General features: G+C 40.7%; 3 protein-coding genes across 3 annotated transcripts; 1 reads left to right on the top strand and 2 right to left on the bottom strand.

Moving 5' to 3' along the window:
• Positions 1-514: 514 nt before the first annotated feature.
• LOC140861311 (uncharacterized) lies at positions 515-11,455 on the bottom strand. The gene is made up of 11 exons (XM_073264321.1): positions 11,371-11,455; positions 10,841-10,873; positions 3,511-3,593; positions 3,321-3,400; positions 2,367-3,217; positions 1,878-2,030; positions 1,724-1,837; positions 1,230-1,378; positions 962-1,055; positions 752-823; positions 515-661 (listed from the first exon to the last, which is right to left on the bottom strand). Exons 5-11 carry the CDS (start codon positions 2,739-2,741, stop codon positions 617-619), a joined length of 1,002 nt encoding a protein of 333 aa, XP_073120422.1. The 5' UTR covers positions 2,742-3,217; positions 3,321-3,400; positions 3,511-3,593; positions 10,841-10,873; positions 11,371-11,455; the 3' UTR covers positions 515-616.
• LOC140861310 (uncharacterized) lies at positions 3,327-13,964 on the bottom strand. Its single transcript, XM_073264319.1, has 6 exons — positions 13,865-13,964; positions 12,233-12,341; positions 11,958-12,136; positions 11,503-11,878; positions 11,371-11,449; positions 3,327-3,400 (listed from the first exon to the last, which is right to left on the bottom strand). Exons 1-6 carry the CDS (start codon positions 13,888-13,890, stop codon positions 3,327-3,329), a joined length of 843 nt encoding a protein of 280 aa, XP_073120420.1. The 5' UTR covers positions 13,891-13,964.
• On the top strand, positions 13,914-14,945 carry LOC140861309 (putative receptor-like protein kinase At1g80870). The gene is made up of 3 exons (XM_073264318.1): positions 13,914-13,927; positions 14,054-14,634; positions 14,722-14,945. The coding sequence occupies exons 1-3, from the start codon at positions 13,914-13,916 to the stop codon at positions 14,943-14,945; spliced, it is 819 nt and encodes a 272-aa protein (XP_073120419.1).
• Positions 14,946-25,978: the final 11,033 nt, after the last annotated feature.

The following is a 25,978-nucleotide window of genomic DNA, read 5'->3' as shown; positions in this document are numbered from 1 at the left end:
CTGTATTGGGCTTTGTTGATGGGCTTTATAGATAGGGGACGGTTTATGGGGTTGGAACTGATGGGCTTCATAGATAGATTTCTCTCCAACTATTCATTTAAATTAGTCAAAAGAATTTAAAATTAATGGACTATGATCTCAAACTCATCAATCCCACACAAGAATTTAGACGAAACATCATACTACATGATTTAGGGATTTATGCTAAATTATTATATGCTTTCGATCGATGATAAATTTATAGATTGGTAAGAATTGAGAGGAAAAAGAAGTTTATTATATTTGATAATAAAAGTCAAAAATAATAATAAATGGTGTTTCACGAGTGATTTTAATATTAATTTGTCAATAAATTAACAAAAATATACTTATTAGAGACGATTTTATGGTGTATCAAACTATATATAATAATTTTGGATCTAATTTTGAAGATAAAAAAAAAAAAAGATTCTATATATGTAACTAAATCATAGTACGAAGATAGTTTTTCACCCTCAAAAGTCAAAAAACTTGGTGGCACAACCAACCACTTACAAAACCTCTCAAATCTTGAAGTGGCCTTTTATATATAGCCTGTTAATTCTACAAAATCGCACTAGAACAAACTTAAAAACGCTCACTCGAGTTTTATCCTGTCGATATCATTCATCAACCCTTCAAGCTGCAAACAAATAAAAACACAACAATATAAAATTTTAAAAATAAACAAAAAAAAAAGACAAGATTTGAGGCGTTGCAGATCACAGCATACCTTGACAATTTGTCGCATGAAGTAATCACCATAGCATTTTGCAGGTTTGGATTCAACTACATGAACAGTGTCCTGAAATTGAGGAATAAATAAGTTGGATAATAAATATTACAACTCATCACTTGAAGAATTAGAAACGGTTGGACCTAAAAAGCATATTACAGCAGTCATATTTAAGCCGGGGACGAGAAGAAAAATTCGAGAACTCACATCATCGATGTAGAAATCCACATCAGCGTTAGAAAGAACTTTCCCATCGAAATCCACGGAATGAGTCTTGTGTTTGTATGTGATTAAGATTGTCCTGCAGATAAACAAAGCAAAACTGGTTAAAAGAATATGTAGTCTAATCTTGAGATCCATTACTATATACCTTTAATTTTTAGAATGATCCAATATAGAATTTCAAATTAGCATAAGGCAGCGTCAAAATAGGTGAAAGTAGGGGCCTTCAATTGGAATAGATGCAGAATCTCACCTTAAAGTAGGTTCATCTATATCCATGTAAGTTGCAAGTTTTCCAAGGGATATCGTGGAGTACACTTTGAAGAAGGTTCGTACCCCTGACAATAGCTGTTGCTGCTTCACTTCATAAAGGAACAACTTCAATTGTAGCCTATAAGCATCCTGAGAAAATTGAAGAATGCATCACCACCAACTATCATCAAATATCTTATTCAACACCCGTCATAAAAGAGGCAAGATTCTAAACTTTAATTAAAAATAATGAAGGTGATACAAAATTAAACAAATTTCTGAGAAGTGATAAAGTAGAGAAACTAAGATACACAGAGCATTTAACAATAAAACATTTATGGAACAAAAGAAAAATAAAAAGAATATTACAAATGGTGCACGGGGCCACAAGCAATTTAAAGGCGATAAAAAATTGTTGATTAGGGAAAAACTGGATGTCATGCAGAATAAGTAAAAACCACTTGAGTGGAGTACATTTAAACGAAGATCCCAAACCTGGTTGTAATTAACAAGAGGATCCTTATAGCTTGGGGCAGAGGAAGTAATGAACTTTGGGCATGTATAAGAGAAGAGCTCATCATATAGGGCAAATCCTTCGTCGTCAAACCTCTGCCCAATTACACAATCTACTACATCAACAACCCTGATCATGTTGTCTCAGAAGTGAAATCTCTTGCTCAGTCTTGTTCTTCATCTTGGCACGATATTGACAAAACGACTGAAACTGGTACACAAACTCATCCACCATGTCCCACAACCACTGATTTGGCAATTGCATATTCACTACTCCATGCAACACAACCTGCAACCAAGGGCAAATACATACTTCCAATGTTATTTATTATGATAATAATAAGTCAAAATAAGTCAACGACCAATGAATAATCCAAGTACTGCTCTTCTTAAAGCATGTCTACGTGAATTGTGTTGCATCTCATGTTTTCTTCACAAGTACTCCCAAGCTCTAGGCAACAACACAATACACAGCTCAACCCGGATAACTTCATAAACGCTAAATAACCTGGCCCAGGCAGATTTTAATAATCGAGTGACACTTTCCAAATTGAATCAAAGTACCATAAACAAAATAACAAGTAATTCCTGAAAAATAACAAATTCACAGCTCAAACAATCAAACCTGAAAGAGGCTACAGTAATTATCCCAGGAATCAATGCGCTGCTTGAGCGTAGGCGAAAGCCTAGCGTATAAATGGCAAAACCACATCTCGCGATACAGTAAGCAAAATACATGGTCATTATAAACATAAGGGGCGACGGCATCAACGGAAGGCCAAGGAGAATCCTTGTAAAATCGGTCGCTGATGCTCTGAATCTGAAAGGAGTTCTCGTACATCTGGTGGATCTCGTAGACGTTCTTCTCCCGAATGTGGCGGTACATATGAACCACGAAAAACTTGACGGAATCGGGCACATAGTTGGGGTCGTAGCCGAGTGCGTCGGAGTCGACGGAATCGGATTGCTCGTATGACGTAGCTCCCGCCATTGCTGACATGCACCCTATCACATCTGCTTCCACTACACCATTTACTTATTTAGCAATTTTCTTTCGCAAATAGAATACTAATTGACCAGACAACAACGAGGATCCTGTAGTATCTGCATTGGACCAACCACAACCTAAAGTTGCATATAACAAGCTACGGACAGTAGTGCTTCTTGTTCATAACAGCACATCCTTTGAAATACTAGGAAAAACAATCCAAATAACAATTTGGATTGCTCTTTAATACTATTTTATAATAGCGAAACACTTCAAAGTCGAGGACTAAAATATCCACTATTTAAAAAACACAAAATAAGAATACACGCATAATTTTGAATTACCAAATCACATGCACTTAAAGCTGGTGAACATTGATGCTGTCGTTCTGAAGTGATACATAACCATAATGAAAACAGGACAAGTAACCCAACACGGGGAGAAAAGGGGCGAGGGCGACGATCACCAACCGGACCTCTTGAGCTTCGCTATCAATTGAATGTTGCCACGTAACATATGTGGGTTATAAATTTAAATTCAAACCGCAGGCACCACAAATATTTTGAACATACTAATAAATAATAATCTTACATCTTCTCAAGCACAGTTATTGTTCTCAACTACTTTCAAGCATGCATGTCTCATGGGAGAATTATAAGCAACAATAATACCTGCATAACAATTAATTGGGATTACAGTTCAAATAAAAAAGCACCATGATAAATACAAATCGTAAACCACTGCACTTGTGTGGTTGTTACTCCATCAAAGAAAAACCTACATTTTGATATTCTTCCATAGAACTCTATCTTACTTTGCCACATTCAGTATGTTACTTCATTGCCATTTTTCTCTCATCTTCAACTCTGAAACTGTAGTGACCCTTACCCAGATCACCTACTAAACAGAACTTAGGCATGCAATTATCTTAATTAAACGGATATCAGAATAAAACTGCGGAAACCATAAACATTATACAATTCCAAGGCAAGGAATCTGTAAATACCCAAATATTATACAACCAGATCGAACAGCTGTATCAATCCAAATAACAACAGAATAAAACCTAGGCAAAGCTCCAGCTGACCAACAACTGCCTAGCCCCTCTTGGATCCACCCGCCTCGTCCAATCGCAAACCTGCCCCATGGAATAGGGTGTCCAGAAACACAGAGTACGAGACGTGAGCATAATACGCTCAGTACGAGAGTATGAGTATACATGCATGCAAAGTGAACTCCCTATAAACTCGAGGTCAAGGATCAGATAACAGAGACAGACCGGGCCCTGGTATGTAGCACGTTGTGCCGTCGCTTCAGGAGGTGGCTCCCATACCATAATACTAGTGGATTTATCGGACCCAAAGCCATGGAAGTTCATCCACTAACAGGATAGGGTACAACCCTACTAATAGACATCTCGAAGGAGATAGCTCAGTATGCAAATGAATGCAGCATAAATCAATGACATATAAACCATGCAGTCACATAATACATGCATACTCAGTTAGGATATCTCAAACAGTACTTTCGTACCTCAAATCAGTGCAAGCTCTACCAACTCTAGGTCCACGTCTATAGTCTGCTCTACACTGCCAAATGATACTACTATCATTAAAATGCTCTAAAAGCCTTAACTAAGCTATTGCATACTTCTAAATATTTATAGGAAGCAAAAGTTATACCTTCATCCGTCGTTAGCCCTTTGATGTCGATGCCTCCAGAACTTGGGCACAACTCCGCTACGACTATCGAACACCTCGCCAACCCCCAGGTCAAGCCTAGGAAGACTAGAACTACTCCAATAGGACTAGAATGGAAAGGAAAACTCGAAATTGGCAAATGAAAGTGAAGCCTCGGCCTTTTATTTATAGACATCGATCGGAACCTCCGATCCTCGATCGGAACTTCCGATCTTCGATCTGAACGTCCGATCCTGCCATCGGAGCTTCCAAAGATCCTCATCTGCCACGTGTCAAAATATCACTGATTGACTTTGGATAGGGGCAATCGAAGCTTCCGATCCTGCCACACGTCATGCCTGACGTAATTCGATCGGAGCTTCCGATCCTGTTCGGAGCTTCCGAACTCACCTTCGGAGCTTCCGATCTTGTCCTGAGCTTCCGATCCTGCCTTCGGAGCTTCCGAACCCTTCCCAAGTCATTATGATTAATTCCTTAATCACTGATTTTGGTTACGGGCTACTACATTCTCCCCCACTTAAGATATTTCGTCCTCGAAATCAGATCTTAAGTACTGAATGTAATACAAAAATTAGAAACATTCTTTATTCAAATCAAACGTTTACAGAGTTTGCAATTGAATACAACTTTAAGAATTAAATCAAAACAACTCAGGATGGTCTTCACGCATCCTGTCCTCAAGCTCCCAAGTAGCTTCCTCAGTGCATCGGCGTTGCCACTGAACTAAAACCAGAGGAATGACTTTGTTCCGCAAAACCTTATCCTTATGATCCAGGATACGAATAGGTTTCTCAACATAGGTCAGATCCTTACTCACCTGAACCTCAGACTGCTGCAGAATATGAGACTCATCCGCCACATATCGTCGCAACAGAGATACGTGGAACACGTCGTGAATACTGGAAAGATGCGGTGGCAAAGCTAGTCGATAAGCCAAATCGCCAATGCTTTCCAAAATTTCAAACGGACCGATAAATCTGGGAGACAACTTGCCCTTAAGGCCAAATCTGAGAATTTTGCGGAAAGATGATACTCTCAGAAACACTTTCTCCCCGACATCAAACTGCAAAGGCCTACGCTTGGTGTTAGCATAGCTGGCCTGACGATCCTGTGCAGTCTTAATCCGTTTCTTGATCTGATCAACAATGTCTACCGCCTGCTGGATAAACTCCGGTCCCTCAGCCTGTCTCTCCCCCACTTCTTCCCAGAAGAGTGGAGTACGACAACGTCGCCCGTACAACGCCTCAAAAGGTGCCATCTCAATATTAGTATGATAGCTGTTGTTGTACGCGAACTCGATCAATGACAAATGATCCTGTCAGGCTGAACCAAAATCCATGACGCATGCTCTAAGAATATCCTCCAAAGTACGGATAGTGCGCTCTGACTGACCATCAGTCTCCGGATGATAGGCAGTACTCAAACTGAGAGTAGTACCCATCGCACGCTGAACACTCCCCCAGAATCTAGAAGTAAACCTGGGGTCCCGATCGCTGACAATGCTCACATGCACTCCATGAATTCGAACAATCTCCTGAATATACAACCGAGCCATACGATCCACATTGTACTCCCGGCTATAGGCAATGAAATGCGCTGACTTGGTGAGTCAGTCCACCACAACCCAGATAGCATCACAGTTTCTCGGGGATACCGGCAAATGGTCACAAAGTTCATTGTGATAAACTCTCATTTCCATTCAGGAATAGGCAGACTGTGAAGCAACCCTCCAGGTCGTCGGTGCTCTGCCTTGACCTGTTGACACACCAAACATCTCGAAACAAACTGATAAACACTGCATTTTATTCCCTTCCATCAGAAACGAGTACGTAGATCCTTGTACATCTTGTTGCTCCCAGGATGAATACTCAACTTAGTGCGATGCGCCAGAGACAAAATCTCCTCTCGCAACTCTACATCCTGCGAAATCACAAGCCTACCAGACAAACACAGAAAGCCATCTGAATGATAATGAAATCCAGACGAGCTACCCTCGTTAGCTAGACGAGCTAAATGCTGGGTTTTCGAATCAGACATCTGAGCATCTCGAATCCGCGAATACAAAGCTGGCTCAGATAATATCGCAAATATATGGATACTCTGCATTCCTTTCTTATGCTTGAAAGTATATCCTGAAGTACAACAGTCACTGATCGCACTAGACATCGAACAAGTCTGAAGTGTGGATAGTCGCACCTTGTGACTCAATGCATCAGCGGTGAGATTAGCAGCTTCCAGATGGTACTTAATCTCGCAATCATAGTCCTTAAGCAAGTCCATCCAACGTCTCTGCCTCATGTTCAACTCCGCCTTAGTGAACAAATACTTGAGACTCTTATGGTCGGTAAAGATCTCAAATTTCTCGCCATACAGATAATGACGCCAGATCTTCAAAGCGAACATAATGGCTGCCAATTCCAAATCATGGACTGGGTAGTTGTCCTCGTGAAGCTTCAGATGTCTAGAAGCGTATGCAATCACATGCCCATTCTGAGTCAGGACACAACCTAACCTCTGAAGAGAAGCATCAGTGTATACCACATACCCTCCAGATCCTGACGGTAATGCCAACACCGGTGCAGAAGTCAACCGCCGTCGAAGCTCACAGAAGTTCTCCTCACACTCGAAGGACCACTCGAAATCAATACCCTTGCGGGTAAGTTGCGTTAACGGTCGAGCTAACTGAGAGAAGTTCAGAATGAAGCGACGATAATACCCTACTAGACCCAGAAAACTACGGATCTCAGCAACTGTCGTCGGACGCGACCAATTAAGCACCGCCTCAATCTTTCTTGGATCAACAGAAATCCCCTTCCTGGATATGATATGGCCAAGAAAGACCACTCGATCCATCCAGAACTCACACTTGCTCAGCTTGGCGTATAGCCGCTCATCCCGAAGAGTCTGCAGTACCAATCGCAATTGAGAAACATGCTCTTCCATATTACGCGAATACACCAAGATGTCATCAATGAAGACCATGACAAACTTGTCCAAATACTCCCTGAAGACACGGTTCATCAGATCCATGAATATAGCCGGCGCATTAGTCAAACCAAATGGCATCACTAGAAACTCGTAATGCCCATAGCGAGTACGGAATGCAGTCTTGGCTACGTCCTGATCTCAGACTCTCAACTGATGATACCCAGATCTCAAGTCAATCTTGAAGTAAACTGAGGTGCCCTGCAGCTGATCAAACAAGTCATCAATACGAGGCAAAGGATACTTGTTCTTCACAGTGACTCGATTCAGCTGCCGATAGTCCATGCACAGCCGCATCGACCCATCCTTCTTCTTTACAAAAAGAACAGGAGCTCCCCAAGGAGATACACTAGGACGAATGTACCCCTTGTCCAAAAGATCCTATAGCTGATTCTTCAACTCACGCATCTCTGACGGAGCCAGATGATACGGTGCTCGCGAAATAGGAGAAGTACCCGGCATCAACTTTATGTCAAACTCGACTTCCCTAACAGGAGGAAAACCCGTCAAGAAATACATCTGGAAATTCATCCACAACAGGAATACTCTCTATCCCAATACTCTTAGCGGACAAATCAACTGCATAGATAAGGTAGCCTTTCCCGCCAGACTCTAGAGCTCGATAAGCTCTCAAAGCAGATACCAGTGGCATCGGGGGTCGCGCTCTCTTACCATAGAAAAACCAGCTCTCATTCTCTTCCGGATAAAAGCGTACTAATCTCTGATAGCAGTCCACTGAAGCTCGATAGGTAGTCAACATATCTATTCCCAGAATGCAATCAAAGTCGTCCATCGCAAGAACCATGAGATTCGCTAACAGAATGTTCCCCTCGAACTCTAAAGGGCAACCCATCACTAGACGCTTAGCCAAAGAAGATTGACCCGTCGGAGTAGAAACAGACATCACTACGTCTAGTTCAATGCATGGTAACTTATGCCTCTTAACAAAACGTGCAGAAATGAAGGAATGAGATGCACCAGTGTCAATAAGTACAAGAGCAGGTATACCATAAAACAGAAATGTACCTGCGATGACTTTCTCATTCTCCTCCACTGCCTGATCATGCCTCAAGGCAAACACCTGGCCAGAAGCTCGTGGCCTCAAATGAGAACTCCCAGCAGGTTGTCCTTGCGACCTCTGCTGAACGGTGGCCTGAGAACCAGATTCTGAACCAGAACCAGAACCGCCTCCCCCAGATAGTGGACAATCCCTCCGGATATGACCAGTCTCTCCACAACGGAAACAAGCTCCAGAAGCTCTACGGCACTTGTCGGATGGATGGTTCTTCCCACACTGATCACACTTGTCTTTCTTTCCGAAACGGACAACACCAGCAGAGCCAGAGGAAGAATAAGTAGATCCAGACTTCTTGAAAGATTGGGCATGGGGACCCAAAGAACTAGCAGGTCTCGACTGAGAGAAAGACCTGTTCCGTCGAATGCTGTCCTCCGCCTGGTGACAACGGCTCACCAAACCCTCGTAGGACATGCAGTCACCAACCGCCACACGGTCATGGATCTCAGGATTAAGGCCCTGAAGGAACAGATTATACTTCATCTCGGAGCTGTCGGCAATCTCGGGGAAATAGGATAGCAGATCAAAGAACTTCTGTTGATACTCATCAATAGACATGGCTCCCTGTCGCAGACTCAGTAGCTTGCTCGCCTTCGAGTGCAGGAGGAAAATACAGCTTCTGAAAAGCTGTGCGGAACTCGGCCCAGGTGGCCACTCCTCTCACCGCAACAAAAGGTGCAGAAGTAAACCTCCACCACCTGCGTGCACATCCATCCAGAAGATAACCAAGGGTCTCCATCTTCTGCTCCTCGGTGCATTGAAAAGTCTGAAAAGTCATCTCCATGCGGTCTAACCAGTTCTCCGCATTCTCCGGAGACTCACCTCCAACCAAGGGCTTAGGCCCCATCTGCAAGAATCGACGTACACTGAAACGGTCCTCATATCGATGACGATGGCGGCATTCCCGACGAGGCTCCCGATCGGCATCACCCCAATGCCCACCAATACTGCCATGAGAACTCTGGTCGTCACGATCTGCCATCTACAAAATTAACCTAACGGTTATCTTATGTAGAATCTAAATCCAAAGAATACTTTGCATGCTCTGATACCATAAATGTAGTGACCCTTACCCGGATCACCTACTTAACAGAACTTAGGCATGCAATTATCTTAATTAAACGGATATCAGAATAAAACTGCGGAAACCATAAATATTATACAATTCCAAGGCAAGGAATCTGTAAATACCCAAATATTATACAACCAGATCGAACAGCTGTATCAATCCAAATAACAACAGAATAAAACCTAGGCGAAGCTCCAGCTGACCAACAACTGCCTAGCCCCTCTTGGATCCACCTGCCTCGTTCAATCGCAAACCTGCCCCATAGAATAGGGTGTCCAGAAACATAGAGTACGAGACGTGAGCATAAAACGCTCAATACGAGAGTATGAGTATACATGCATGCAAAGTGAACTCCCTATAAACTCGAGGTCAAGGATCAGATAACAGAGACAGACCGGGCCCTGGTATGTAACATGCTGTGTCGTCGCTTCAGGAGGTGGCTCCCATACCATAATACCAGTGAATTTACCGGACCCAAAGCCATGGAAGTCCATCCACTAACAGGATAGGATACAAAAACAACCCTACTAATAGACATCTCGAAGGAGATAGCTCAGTATGAAAATGAATGCAGCATAAATCAATGACATATAAACCATGCAGTCACATAATACATGCATACTCAGTCAGGATATCTCGAACAGTACTTTTGTACCTCAAATCAGTGCAAGCTCTACCAACTCTAGGTCCACGCCTATAGTCTGCTCTACACTGCCAAATGATACTACAATCATTAAAGTGCTCTAAAAGCCTTAACTAAGCTATTTCATACTCCTAAATATTTATAGGAAGCAAAAGCTATACCTTCGTCCGTCGTTAGCCTTTTGATGTCGATGCCTCCAGAACTTGGGCACAACTCCGCTACGACTATCGAACGTCTCGCCAACCCCCGGGTCAAGCCTAAGAAGACTAGAACTACTCCAATAGGACTAGAATGGAAAGAAAAACTCGGAATTGGCAAATGAAAGTGAAGCCTCGGACTTTTATTTATAGACATCGATCGGAACCTTCGATCCTGCCATCGGAGCTTCCGAAGATCCTCATCTGCCACGTGTCAAAATATCACTGGTTGACTTTGGATAGGGGCGATCGGAGCTTCCAATCCTGATCGGAGCTTCCGATCCTGCCACACGTCATGTCTGACGTAATTCGATCGAAGCTTCCGATCCTGTTCGGAGCTTCCGATCTTGTCCTTAGCTTCCGATCCTGCCTTCGGAGCTTCCGAACCCTTCCCAAGTCATTATGATTAATTCCTTAATCACTGATTTTGGTTACGGGCTACTACAGAAACATCAAATATATCAAAAAAATGCACCTGAAGTTCATAAAAAGAAAAAAATTGTTCTACTATGTGGTACAGCACGAATCTACGCAAACTTGAGCTTCTTCGAATACAAGGCATCAACATTGTGGGACATGGTTCTAGTGGAAAGCTAATTACCTGATTGCTTATAAGTTAAATGCAAGATATTTAGATGATTTCCTTCACAATATCCAAGTTGTCTAGTTACAATCAAATCACTGCCCTCATTCAGTATTGATCTCACAAATGGCTATATTGATCAATTAATATTCTCCTTTTATCAATCAAATGACATACATAATTGAGATACATAATATAACATTTGCCACTGTTCATTCAATAAAAGTTAATAGGCCCAATTCAAAATTATATTCCATCACATTTAAATTTGAATGGTTGACAACAGCGTCAATGAAAAGAAATGTTATTTTCAAGCAGATGCATAAACAAATGATTTGATAGAAGCATTGACAAACAGTTGGTTCACGAAGATCATAAAGTTCACTAACCTGCAATCAAGTAAACAGACGAAGCAGCAAAAACCATAGCCGTAGGTACAAATACAACCATCCAGTAATAATCAACCGTCTGCCGATCCATCAAAACAAATGCTCAGGGTAGAAGATCCAACTCTCCCACACCTCCACCATCTCCAGAAGAAAAGCTAGGGTTTGGAGAATTGCTGGAAATGGGGTTTTGAGCTGGACATACACTATGTTAGCTACAATGATGCATGATTCTTGATCGATTTGCTTTTCAATGATGCATGATTCTTGATCGATTTGACTTTCAAATCTACGCAATCGTGAAGAAATCTGAAGTAACGAAAGCCCTTTGTTAGCTTCAATGATGCATGATTCTTGATCGATTTGACTTTCAAATCTACGCAACGCCACAAACCCCATTGGGTTCTTCGCAAGACTTGTTTGCAAACACTTCCAGATCAGTATCATTGTTCCTCTTTGTACTCCGGGTTCTCTTTTAAGATGACAAATCCTTCGAGAATTGGGAATGTATCTACAAAAACCATCGCGTGTGTTAGCATGTGATTCATGTAATTGAGGGTTGAACACCAGCATTAAAGCACATATCTTACCTCTCAGTTGCAAGTTCTGCCCTATCACCAGCAGATAGAAGAACAGAAGTTGAGTGGGTTTGGAAACCTGTAATGGTCTTGGGCCTACCCGCTTGACCAACAACATCGACAGCCTGGCCAACACGAACGGGTACTGACAGAGGTTTAAGATTTTCATCCACTGTCATCAGCATCCTTGGCTGCAGAAATGCATTTTTATTACAGGAAGGCCATATTCACATAACAAATATAATGGGAACGAGAATAACAGAACAATAGACGGAGTAACGTCACACCTGCATGGCCAGAACAAGGAAGTAAAGAACATAGTGATATTTCCCCAAGATGAGAGCTTTCATGTCAAGACATGCATGCAGCATAGTCACCAGTCCCGCCAGTGCAGTTCTGGAAGGAGGAAAAAGATGAGTGTGGATGTACGGATTTCATGAAATATGATCCAGTCAATGCTAAGCAAAATTCTTCAATAATATCGTCGTGCTTATATTAAAATGAAATATAAATGACCATAAAATTTACGATGTTACGCTTGGATTGATGGATTTAATTTGGGAAAGTGATTTGATTTAAGGAAGGATTTGAGAAATAGATTTCAAATGATCCTCGTCTTGCATTTATTTGAAATCCACCACTGTTAAACAATTTGATATAGTGTGGATTTGATATTTACTTTAGAAAAAAAATCACCGTTTATCAGATTTTTGCCATTTAAATAATCATCAGACATAACAATTATATTGCATATGATCAAGGAGAATATAATTAGTTATCAAGTGATGTAAAGAGCAGACCATAAATAATGAACCGGCAGCGGGAAATTGAAAGAAAGCAATCCAGGAAAGCTCTATTAAACTTAAATTAACACATTATTTAACTAATTAAAAAATGAGAAGCTAAAACTCATGTCACTGCTAATGCCAATAACGAACAAAACATTGTTATTTTGCACTCTGAGTAAATGTTCCCCCTAGTTCCACATATATGAGATTGACTTCAATAGTAGTATTTCATTCAAAATCAAGAGATAGAAACAATGGCACATCACAACATCAAACAACACAATAAAAGTAAAAGTGACATGGCAATGGCGTAATGCACGCACAAAAACAAGTTGCACTTCTCTGCATTCAAATAAACAGAGGATGACCATCATTACACGAGTTGCATTACACGCTTATCTCACCTGCGCCATATAAAAGTAGAAAGAAAAAAAATTCAAAGCATGGTGTTAAGGACTCAAATAGAGCTATGGGCTTTGGCCTTTAATATTTTGAGCCCAAACCTAATCACAAAGCCTAGGAAGAATGTTAGAATTAAATATATACATGAAGAAAATAATAGTGGTATTCATTCGGTTATTTCAATATCAAGACTAGCTTAGGCTAGGGAAACTAGCATTTAGCTAGAGTAAGCTTGTAATACCAATGTAAACACACTAATGTTCAACACAATCGCAAAAAGGGTGCAAAATAAATAATCACTAAATTGCAAAGAGTGTATAATCTTTTCACCGTAGAAAATTGGCACAAAAATATTGAAACTTGACAACCCATTAAAACACCTATTACACCTCGAATTATATGTAATTGGGTTTGTCAATCTGCAAACACACCAATTTTCAACAAAATCATAAAAAGGGTTCCAAATAAATAATCACTAAACTGAAAAGTGTGTATAATCTTTCACCATAGAAAATTAGCACAAAAAGATTGAAACTTGACGTCACATTAAAACACCTAGAATTATATGTATTCGGGTTTGCCAATCCGCAAATCTGTGAACGCATCGATTTTCAACACAATCCGGAAAAAAATGTAAAATTGTATATTCTTTCTCATCAGAAAAAATTGGCACAAAAAGATGGAAACTTTGGCATCGAAAGAAGAAAACTAATCGGCGATTATAACTACCTTCGACTTTCTTTCAGAGTCATCATCTGCAATACTCAATTTTAGGGGCATGGCGAAATTGCGGTGCTTATACAACAACTCTGAGAATCTTTAAGGTTGTGCTTGGGTACATGCCTAATAAGAGTTTGCAAGAATATTTATGAGTACATGCCTAATAAGAGTTTGCAAGAATATTTATTTGTGGAGCAGGAGGTTTTCGATCATTCTTGATGTTGCAAAGGCGTTAGCTTTCTTGCATCTTGAGTGTGAACCAGCTGTGATCCATGGTGATGTGAATCCTAGCAATGTGTTGCTTGATGCTGATTTCAGAGCTAAGCTTTCGGATTTCGGGTTGTCAAAAATGAAGCTGGAGGACGAATTTGGCGTCGATTTGTTCAGTCAGGACTTGGGGAAAAGTCAGGAGCTTTCAAAGAACTTCAATGCTGGTGGTGTGGCTGGGGAAAAAGGGATTCATGAGAATGAGGAGGTAGATTTTTCTTTGGCTTTGCAAGCATCTTCTTCTTTGCAAACTAGTGGCAAGATTCATCATAGTGATAATAGAGGTTGTTATGTGAAGGGGAAAGAGTTGTTGAGTGATGATAATGGTGCGGAGGATTGTGATAAGTTTATGCCTTGTGATTGTGATCACATAAGTGAAATGGATCATAGCAAAGACGAGCATGAGAGGGACACTATGTTATGTAGCACCAGAATACAGCGGCTCATGTGGATACTAATGGAGAAAGCTGATACATACAGCCTAGGTGTGCTGATTCTAGTCATTGTATCAGGTAGAAGACCGTTGCACGTGCTTTTGTCCCCAATGAAATCGGAGAAAGCAAACTTAGTTAGCTGGTCTTGACTCTTGGTTCGCACAGGAAGCCTACTAGAACTCGTGGATGAGCGGCTGAAACTGAAAGCCGATTACAACAAGGAACAGGCAAGCTTGTGTGTTAACTTGGCACTTTCTTGCATACAGAAGATGCCGGAGCTGAGACCGGATATCGGGGACGTTGTGAAGATATTGAACGGTGAAATGGAGCTTTTACCACTTACATTTGAGTTATCTCCTTCTCCTACTTCAAGAAGAAGGCTCAAGTGAAATGCAGCTAACTAGTTGTTGGAGCTGACTTGGGATGTATCATGATTAGCTTTATTCTTGTTTGAATTGTGAATTTTGATAACTAAGAGAATTAAAAGAAAAATATTTGTTAATGTTATTAGTATGATGAAAAGAAATTGAAGTTTAATAATTATAATAAGTAATATATTTGTTTTTTTAGAAAGCATAAATATTTTTTTAAAATTTATTTATGTAACTTTATTATTTAATCCAATTAAAATAAATAAAATTTAAATTTAAATTATTTTAAATTGAATATGATTATTTTGTGTAATCATAATAATAATTTAATTTCAAAATATATATATAGAATAAAGAATAATATATTAGTTTTTTCAATTATTTGAAATTCTTAAAAAATTTAGCTAAGTAACTAATCAATGGATTTAAAATTTCATATTGAAATTCTATGTTATTCCAAGAAAGTGATTTAATAAAAAAAGAATTCAAATCAATGGATTTTCAAATCCATTAATTTGAAATCCATCTTCAAATTCAAATGCCTCCATCCAAGCACAACCTAAGGTTGTTGGATAGATGAATCGATATATACATATACAGATGATAAATATGTCAATATTTAAGCAGAGAGTCGCAGATCTCAAAACTTCTTTTATGTGGATGTGGATTATTATTCGTTTTTAAAATGAAAAATTTATTGATAATAAATTACTTCGCGATCCTTGATAATTTGGTAATTACGTCAAAAACTCAATTTTATTTTTTAAATCTAATTATTATTATTCGTTTTTTTAAAAAAAAATTTATAACTAAAAAAAATCTAATTATTAGTATTAAATAAATTTAGATACACATTATTATTTTTAACATTATTTTATTTTATTGATTAAAGAAAAAGAAAAGTAATAGATCGGAAAAAAAAAAAAAGAGCAACGCATAGAGACATAATCCGTTTTTTTTAATTTAAACATAGATGAAGCCATATATTTTGTAAAAAACAATTGAAGATGCTTTTAATGATCGAGATGAAATATGATGGTTTATGCATATATGTATATGAATTTTGTGTATATATTCTATATTTGTATGTGTTTGATTGTGTGTGTTGTGTGAGTAAAAATTTATGGTAAAAAGTAAAAATTCCAAAACTCAAAATATATCAAACTCTACACTTTATAATATTTTTCTCTCAACTTAATTGTAATTTTCTACACAAATGAAGAGACCTATTTATAGATCTCATTTGGAGATTAGTCCAAAAATTAAATCATCATTATCATCACACACTAATTTTTAATATTTTACAATTCAATATTCAATATTCAATATTCAACATAATAATAATATTATATTTTTCAACATTCCCCCTTGTGATGATGATCGTGATATGATGACTGTCTTCATTTCGTGTTTTATACTGTCTCGTTAAAAACCTTACTAGAAAAAACCCAATGGGATAAAAACCATAGCAAGGAAAAAGAGTGCAGTCACGTAAACTCCCCCTCATGTTAACACAAGTGATTCTTCACATATTCCGTAGATTGCGCATCCCAATGTTATATATATGATTTCTGAATATCGTCATGGGAAGTGTCTTTGTGAAGAGATCTGATGAGTTGTCACTTGATTGAATATAACAGATATCAATATCTTTATTCTTCTCAACCTCTTGAGTGTAAGCAAAGAACTTTGGGAGTATATGTTTGGTTCTGTCAATTTTGATGTATCCTTCTTTCATTTGAGCAATACATGCAGCATTATCTTCATACAGCGTCACAGACTTCTTGTATACTGATAATCCACAAGAAGTTTGGATATGTTGTGTCATTGATTTTATCCATACACATTCACGACTTGCTTCATGTAATGCAATAATCTCGGCATGATTTGATGAAGTTGTTACAAGTGTTTGTTTCTGTGAACGCCAAGAAATTGTGGTGCCCCCACGATTAAATACATATTTGGTTTGGGAACGTGCCTTATGTGGATCAGATAAATATTCAGCATCAGAATAACCAATGATACTTTGATTGGTGTCTTTTGAGTACAAAAGTCTCAAATCTGTCGTTCCTCGTCGATAATGGAATATATCTTTAATTCCGTTCCAGTGCCTCTTTTGTTGGATATGAGCTGAATCTTGCCAATAAATTTACAGCAAAAAATATATCAGGCCTAGTGCAATTTGCAAGAAACATAAGTGAACCAATGACACTTAGATATGGTACTTCTAGACCAAGAATAACTTCATTATCTTCACATGGACGAAATAGATATTTTTCTATGTTTAATGATCTTACAACCATTGAGTACTTAATGGATTTGATTTATCCATATTAAAACGTTTAATGACCTTTTCTGTATAATTTTCCTAGTGAACAAAAATTTCACATTCTTTATGTTCAATTTGCAAACCCAGGCAATACTTGGTTTTTCCAAAATCCTTCATTTCGAATTTTTCCTTCAAGTACATCATAACTTCTTGAATTTTCTTATTCGTTCCAATGATGTTTAAATCATCAACATATACAACAATAATTACATATCCGGATGTTGTTTTCTTGATGAAAACACAAGGTAAAACGACTCGGACTAATTAAATGCGGAACTTTTTTTAAAAATATTACTATACATATATGTATAAACATTAAAAATAATAGTAAAAATAAAAACTCTCATTTTTGACTTAAAATAATAAACAATTATTTAATAAAAATTTTAAATCATGCTCGAATAAAATAAATGTCATGCAATAATAAAATAATATATGTACTGAAAATTCATAAATTTTTGCACTAAAATAAACACAAAACTTTGTTTAAAACCCTGATAAATTGTATCTAAACATGACATAACAAAAACACTGCGAAGGCGCCGGTCACGGGGTCCACTGTCAGCTCGCTCACACATCCTCACCACCGGTAGGAACTATATAGGAATCATCATGCTCACCTGCACCATATAAGCGTAATGAGCCTAGAAGCCCAACATGTTTCATCTCATAATAACAAGGTTTAAAATCACACAAGCACATAATCATACTAGTACATATATTTACATGAACATGCATGCATGAAAAAATAACATGGCTTTGCCGACTGATCAGTCTCTTAAACCAACGTACGTGGCGGTGACAAGTCACCTCTATGCCGGTAGTAAACTACCTCCTGAACTGTGTTGGTGGTAAACCATATCTGAACTGTGCTGTCACACCACTTCAACTTCCATCATAAAAAAATATTTTTATTGCTCAACCCTTAATCATGATCATATATATCTGAATATTTCATGTATGCATGTACTGAAAAGATGTCCGTAATATATATTTAATTAATTTTCATAATAAAAATACTTATACTTAAAAATAACTTTCATGCATAAAATAAATTAAATATATATTCCGAACTTAGTAAATTTTCATGGGTTGGTCCAGACTGCTGATCACTAACTCTGAGCCCATAAAATCTTAATGTGGCCCATTATCTAATTAGAAGCCCCTACTCTAATTTATTACTTAAATAAAAGCTCTTAATCAAAATTGGGTCTAAATAAAAATATTTAAATTCAATAACTTAAACTAAGCCCAAAAATCATATTCTAGCCCAATTAAAATTACATAAACTTAACTGGGCCTAAATAAAAATACTTAAGCCCATTAACTTAATTAAGCCCAATAAATTCCTAGACTGACCCAAAAATTCACGGACTAGCCCAAAAATTTCCATGAGATCTCAAGCCCATAAAAATCATTGGGCTAACTTAAATAAAATATTTGAGTCCCAAATAAAATTATTTGAAAGCCCAAATAATTTTCTAATTAATTTTGAAAGCCCAAAATCCACTTAAACTAATAATTACTTGAAAATTAAAATACCTGAGCCCGACTCACCTAACCTGGACCCGGACGCAAAAACATAACCCAAGACCCTACTGGCCTGGCCCGGACCCCAAAGACCTGACCCGGACCCCCTAAACCCTAAAACCCGATAGCCCCCCTAACCCTCTGGCCGAGCAAGCAGCAGGACTTCATGGACAGGACCTTCCCAGGGTCCTGCCGGTCCTAACCTTGGCAGCCACCTGACTCAAACCAGCCCTGCATGGCCGCACGCTCCCTCCTTCCCCGAAACCCTAAACTGCTACCACCATGGCTCAAATCATGAACCAGCTTTGTACCACCTCTTATACCCCTCAAACCATCAATGTCACCTGACCCTAAGGACCCTAAGGCACGCCCCTAGGAGTGGATCAGCCTCCTGGACCTTCACCATGCCATGAAAACGTGAGAGGCAATCAAAACAAACCAAGAACATGTGTTATTTAGGAATAAAATTCAAGATCTTGCATGAACTTGTAAAAATCTGAACAAATCACAATGAATCTGACAAAAACAACTTGTATATAGCTTATATGGTGTAAAGGAATAGAATTCAACATGCCTTAGAATTTATTTTTGAAGATTAATGCGTATACGGTCTTCGGGACGATGGATCGATGGAAACTTGATAAAGCTCTTGAATAACTCGGCTATGGAGGTTGGATTGTTGTTGTGGAACGTGGGAAAGAATTGAGAAGGTGATGGAGGCGGCTAGGAGAGGGAGACGTGAGTTTAGGGTAGGGTTTAGGAAATAATTTAGGTATAATTAGTGTAAATTAATTAGATAGCTAATATACCATACAATAAATATTTTCAAACTTTTAAAACACATGCTAAAATTCTATAAAACTTAATAATCTCGAAATAATAAGATAAAATATTTTTAAAGGTTAATAAAAGCCATAAAAATGGCTTAATTTGGATAAAAATGGACTCACTAAAATATATATAAAAAATACCATAAATTTTGTGAATTAAAAACCTTAAAATAATATTTTAAGGATCCTAAAAATTTGATTAAATAATTTGGATGAAAAATCAATATCTCGTCCGTTCACAATCCCGTTTACGCGATAAAATTCAACAATTACTCAAAAATCAAGAAATTCAATAATTATGGGTTAAATGCTAAAATAATTTAAATCATGTACACTGTAGTAGCCCGTAACCAAATCAGGTAATTAAGGGAAATAATTGCAATTAGGAACCTGGAGTTCGGACACTCCGAAAGGAAGATCGGAGGCTCCGAACGTGATCGGACGATCCGAAACTAGGATCGGAGCCTCCGAACGTGTTCGTACACTCCGTCGGCAGGTTCGGACGGCCCGATCGGAGTCCAATATTATGTCATTGCTTACGTCAGCATGATGACATCATTGCTGATGCATTGATGGGACTTCGAATGACCCGAAGTCGAGTTCGGGCGGCCCGAACGTTTTTTGAGGCTCCGAAGTAGGGTTCGGACGGCCCGAACTCCGTCTATTAATAGAGGGTGCCGAGCCTCATTTTGAATTGCACCAATCACCTCTCTTCTCTCAACTCCTTGGTCTTTCAGCTTAGATCTACGGCTTTCTAGGCGTCCCGTTGGGAATCCGGAAGTGGTATAGTGGTCCAGGCATCGTAGAGGAACTGTGGCCTAGTTTTGAGGCAAAGGACAACAAAGGGCTGATGACGGATGCAGATATAGCTTTTGCTTCCTAAAAATATTTAGGAGTATGCAATATCTTAGTTAAGACTTTTAGAGCACTATAACGATATTAGTATCATTTGGCAGTGTAGTTCGGATTTTAGGCGTGGACCTAGAGCTGGTAGAGCTTGCCTAGTATTTGAGGTACGAAAGTACTATTCGAGATATCCTGACTGAGTATGCATGTAGTAGCCCGTACCCTAATTGAGTAATTAAAAGATTAATGCTAATTAATTGAATTGGGTATCGGATGGATCGGAAGCTCCGAAGTCACGATCGGAAGCTCCGAACAGGATCGGAAGCTCCGATGAGCGATCGGAGGCACCGATGTTATTACGTCAGGCATGACGTGTGGTTGGACCGGAAGCTCCGATCAGGACCGGAGGCTCCGATCACCCCTATCCGGAGTCAACAAGTGATATTTTGACACGTGGCAGATCAGGATCTTCGGAAGCTCCGATGGCAGAACCGGACGTTCCGATCGAGGTTCGGACATTCCGATCAAGGATCGGAAGTTCCGATCGTTGTCTATAAATAGAAGGCCGAGACTTCACTTTCATTTGCCAATTCCGAATTCTCCTTTCCCTTCTAGTCCTTTTGGAGCTGTAGTCTTCTTAGGCTTGGTCCGGAGGTCGGCGAGGCGTTCGGTAGTCGTAGCGGAGTTGTGCCCAAGTTCTGGAGGCATCGACATCAAAGGGCTAACGACGGACGAAGGTATAGCTTTTGCTTCCTATAAATATTTAGGAGTATGCAATAGCTTAGTTAAGGCTTTTAGAGCACTTTGATGATAGTAGTATCATTTGGCAGTGTAGAGCAGACTATAGGCGTGGACCTAGAGTTGGTAGAGCTTGCACTGTTTTGAGGTACGAAAGTACTGTTCGAGATATCCTGACTGAGTATGCATGTATTATGTGACTGCATGATTTATATGCCATGATATTATGCTGCATTCATTTGCATCTTGCTGTATCTCTTTCGAGATGTCTGTTAGTAGGGTTGTACCCTATCCTGTTAGTGGATGGACTTCCATCGATTTGGGTCCGGCGTATCCACGGTTATCTCGGTATGGGAGCCACCTCCTGAAGCGACGGCACAGCGTGCTACATACCAGGGCCCGGTCTGTCTCTGTTATCTGATCCTTGACCTCGAGTCTATAGGGAGTTCACTTTGCATGCATGTATACTCATACTCTCGCACTGAGCGTTTTATGCTCACGTCTCGTACTCTGTATTTTCTGGACACCCTATTCCATGGGGCAGGTTTGCGATTGGACGAGGAGGGTGGATCCAGGAGGGGCTAGTCAGTGATTGGCCAGCTGGAGCTTCGCTTAGGTTTTATTACTGTTGTTTGGGTTTATACAGCTATTCGATTTGGTTGTATATTATTGGATAAATTACAGATTCCTTTACTTGGGATTGTATAATGTTTATGATTTCCGCAGTTTTATTCTGATATCTGTTTAATTAAGTTAATTGCATGCCTAAGTTCTGTTTAGTAGGTGATCCGGGTAAGGGTCACTACATTTATGGTATCAGAGCATGCAAAAGATTTCTTGGGATTTAGTCTCATCTTGAGGTATTTTTGTAGATGTCAAATCGTGACGACCAGAGTTCTCATGGCAGTGTTGGTTGGCATTAGGGTGATGCCGACCGGGAGCCTCGTCGAGAATGGCGTCATCGTCACCATGACGACGAGCGTTTCACTGTGCGTCGATTCTTAGCTATGGGTCCTAAGCCCTTAGTTGGAGGTGAGTCTCCGGAGGATGCGGAGAACTGGTTAGACCGCATGGAGACGACTTTTCAGACTTTCCAATGCACCGATGAGCAGAAGGTGGAGACCCTTGGCTATCTTCTGGATGGGCGTGCGCGCAGGTGGTGGAGGTTTACTTCTGCACCTTTTGTTGCGGCGAGAGGAGTGGCCACCTGGGCCGAGTTCCGCACAGCTTTCCAAAAGCGGTATTTTCCTCCTGCACTCCGACAGTCGAAGGCGGGCGAGCTACTGAGTCTGCGACAGGGAGCCATGTCTATCGATGAGTATCAGCAGAGGTTCTTTGATCTGCTATCCTATTGCCCCGAGATTGCTGATAGCTCAGAGATGAAGTATAATCTGTTCCTTCAGGGCCTTAACCCGGAGATCCATGACCGTGTGGCGGTTGGCGACGACATGTCCTACGAGGGTTTGGTGAGCCGTTGTCACCAGGAGGAGGACAGAATTCGGCGGAACAGGTCTTTCCCTCAGTCGAGGCCTGTTAGTTCTTTGGGTCCCCGTGCCCAAACTTTCAAGAAGTCTGGATCTTCTTCTTCCTCTGGTTCTGGAGGTGTTGTTAGTTATGGTAAGAAGGACAAGTGTGATCACTGTGGGAAGAACCATCCATCCGACAAGTGTCGTAGAGCTTCTGGAGCTTGTTTCCGTTGTGGAGAGACTGGTCATATCCGGAGAGATTGTCCAATGTCTGGGGGAGGTGGTTCTGGTTCTGGTTCAGGATCGGGCTCTCAGGCCACCATACAGCAGAGGTCGCAGGGACAGTCTGCTGGGAGTTCTCATTTGAAGCCACGAGCTTCTGGTCAGGTGTTTGCCCTGAGACATGATCAGGCTGTGGAGGAGAATGAGAAAGTCATCGCAGGTACATTTTTGCTTTATGGTATACCTGCTCTTGTGCTTATTGACACTTGTGCATCTCATTCCTTCATTTCTGCACGTTTTGTTAAGAGGCATAAGTTACCATGCATTGCACTAGACGTAGTGATGTCTGTTTCTACTCCGACGGGCCAATCTGCTTTGGCTAAGCGTCTAGTGATGGGTTGCCCTTTAGAGTTCGAAGGGAACATTCTGTTAGCGAATCTCATGGTCCTGGCGATGGACGACTTTGATTGCATTCTGGGAATAGATATGTTGACTACCTATCGAGCTTCAGTGGACTGCTATCAGAGATTAGTACGCTTTCATCCGGAAGGGAGTGAGAGCTGGTTTTTCTATGGTGAGGGAGCGCGACCCCCGATGCCTTTGGTATCAGCTTTGAGAGCCTGTCGAGCTCTGGAGTCTGGCGGGGAAGGTTACCTTATCTATGCAGTTGATTTGTCCGCTGAGAGTATTGGGATAGAGAGCATTCCTGTTGTGGATGAATTTCCAGATGTGTTTCCTGATGAGATTCCGGGTTTTTCTCCTGCTAGGGAAGTCGAGTTTGGCATAGAGTTGATGCCGGGTACTTCGCCTATTTCTAGAGCACCGTATCGTCTGGCTCCGTCAGAGATGCGTGAGTTGAAGAATCAGCTACAGGATCTTTTGGACAAGGGGTACATTCGTCCTAGTGTGTCTCCTTGGGGAGCTCCTGTTCTCTTCGTAAAGAAGAAGGATGAGTCGATGCGGCTGTGCATTGACTATCGGCAGCTGAATCGAGTCACTGTGAAGAACAAGTATCCGTTGCCTCGTATTGATGACTTGTTTGATCAGCTGCAGGGCACGTCAATTTACTCCAAGATTGACTTGAGATCTGGGTATCATCAGTTGAGAGTCCGTGATCAGGACGTAGCCAAGACTGCATTCCGTACTCGCTATGGGCATTACGAGTTCCTAGTGATGCCATTTGGTTTGACTAATGCGCCGGCTATATTCATGGATCTGATGAACCTTGTCTTCAGGGAGTATTTGGACAAGTTTGTCGTGGTCTTCATTGATGACATCTTGGTGTATTCACATAATACGGAAGAACATGTTTCTCACTTGCGGTTGGTACTGCAGACTCTTCGAGATGAACAGTTGTACGCCAAGCTGAGCAAGTGTGAGTTCTGGATGGATAGAGTGGTCTTTCTTGGCCATATCATATCCAGGTAGGGGATTTCTGTTGATCCAAGCAAGATTGAAGCAGTACTTAATTGGTCGCGTCCGACGACAGTTGCTGAGATCCGTAGTTTTCTGGGTCTAGCAGGGTATTATCGTCGCTTCATTCTAAACTTCTCTCAGTTAGCTCGGCCGTTGACGCAGCTTACCCGCAAGGGTGTGGATTTTGAGTGGTCCTCCGAGTGTGAGGAGAATTTCCGTGAGCTTCGACGGCAGTTGACTTCTGCACCAGTGTTGGCATTACCGTCAGGATCTGGAGGGTATGTAGTTTACACGGATGCTTCTCTTCAGGGGTTAGGCTGTGTCCTGACTCAGAATGGGCATGTGATCGCATACGCTTCTAGACAGCTGAAGCTTCACGAGGACAACTACCCAGTCCATGATTTGGAGTTAGCAGCCATTGTGTTCGCTTTGAAGATCTGGCGTCATTATTTGTATGGCGAGAAATTTGAGATCTTCACCGACCATAAGAGTCTCAAGTATTTGTTCACTCAGGCGGAGTTGAACATGAGGCAGAGACGTTGGATGGACTTGCTTAAGGACTATGATTGCGAGATTAAGTACCATCCGGGAGCTGCTAATCTCACCGCTGATGCTTTGAGTCGCAAGGTGCGACTATCCGCACTTCAGACTTGTTCGATGTCTAGTGCGATCAGTGACTGTTGTACTTCAGGTTTTACCTTCAAGCATAAGAAAGGTATGCAGAGTATCCAGATGTTTGTGATATTATCTGAGCCAGCCTTGTATTCGCGGATCCGAGATGCTCAGATGTCTGATTCGAAGACCCAGCGTTTAGCTCGTCTAGCTAACGAGGGTAGCTCGTCTGGATTTCATTATCAGTCCGATGGTTTTCTGTGTTTGTCTGTTAGGCTTGTGATTCCGCAGGATGAAGAGTTGCAAGAGGAGATTTTGTCTCAGGCGCATCGCACTAAGTTGAGTATTCATCCTGGGAGCAACAAGATGTACAGGGATCTACGTACTCGTTTCTGGTGGAAGGGAATGAAACGCAGTGTTTATCAGTTTGTTTCGAGATGTTTGGTGTGTCAACAGGTCAAGGCAGAGCACCGAAGACCTGGAGGATTGCTTCACAGTCTGCCTATCCCTGAATGGAAATGGGAGTTTATCACTATGGACTTTGTGACCCATTTGCCGGTATCCCCGAAGAACTGTGATGCTATCTGGGTTGTGGTGGACCGACTCACCAAGTCAGCGCATTTAATTGCCTATAGCTGAGAGTACTCTGTAGATCGTATGGCACGGATGTACATTCAGGAGATCGTCCGACTTCATGGAGTGCCTGTGAGCATTGTCAGTGATCGGGACCCCAGGTTTACTTCTAGATTTTGGGGGAGTGTTCAGCGTGCGATGGGTACTACTCTCAGTTTGAGTACAGCCTATCATCCGGAGACTGATGGTCAGTCAGAGCGCACTATCCGTACCCTAGAGGATATGCTTAGAGCGTGCGTCATGGATTTTGGTTCAGCCTGGCAGGATCATTTGCCGTTGATCGAGTTCGCTTACAACAACAGCTATCACACTAGTATTGGGATGGCACCTTTTGAGGCGTTGTATGGACGACGTTGTCGTACTCCACTCTTCTGGGAAGAAGTGGGGGAGAGACAGGCTGAAGGACCGGAGTTTATCAAGCAGGCGATA

This window comes from Henckelia pumila, chromosome 4 (assembly GCF_033568475.1).
Source record: "Henckelia pumila isolate YLH828 chromosome 4, ASM3356847v2, whole genome shotgun sequence".
Taxonomy (NCBI): domain Eukaryota; kingdom Viridiplantae; phylum Streptophyta; class Magnoliopsida; order Lamiales; family Gesneriaceae; genus Henckelia; species Henckelia pumila.
Note: the sequence above shows the minus strand (reverse complement) of the source record. Positions and strands in the feature narration are given on the sequence as shown.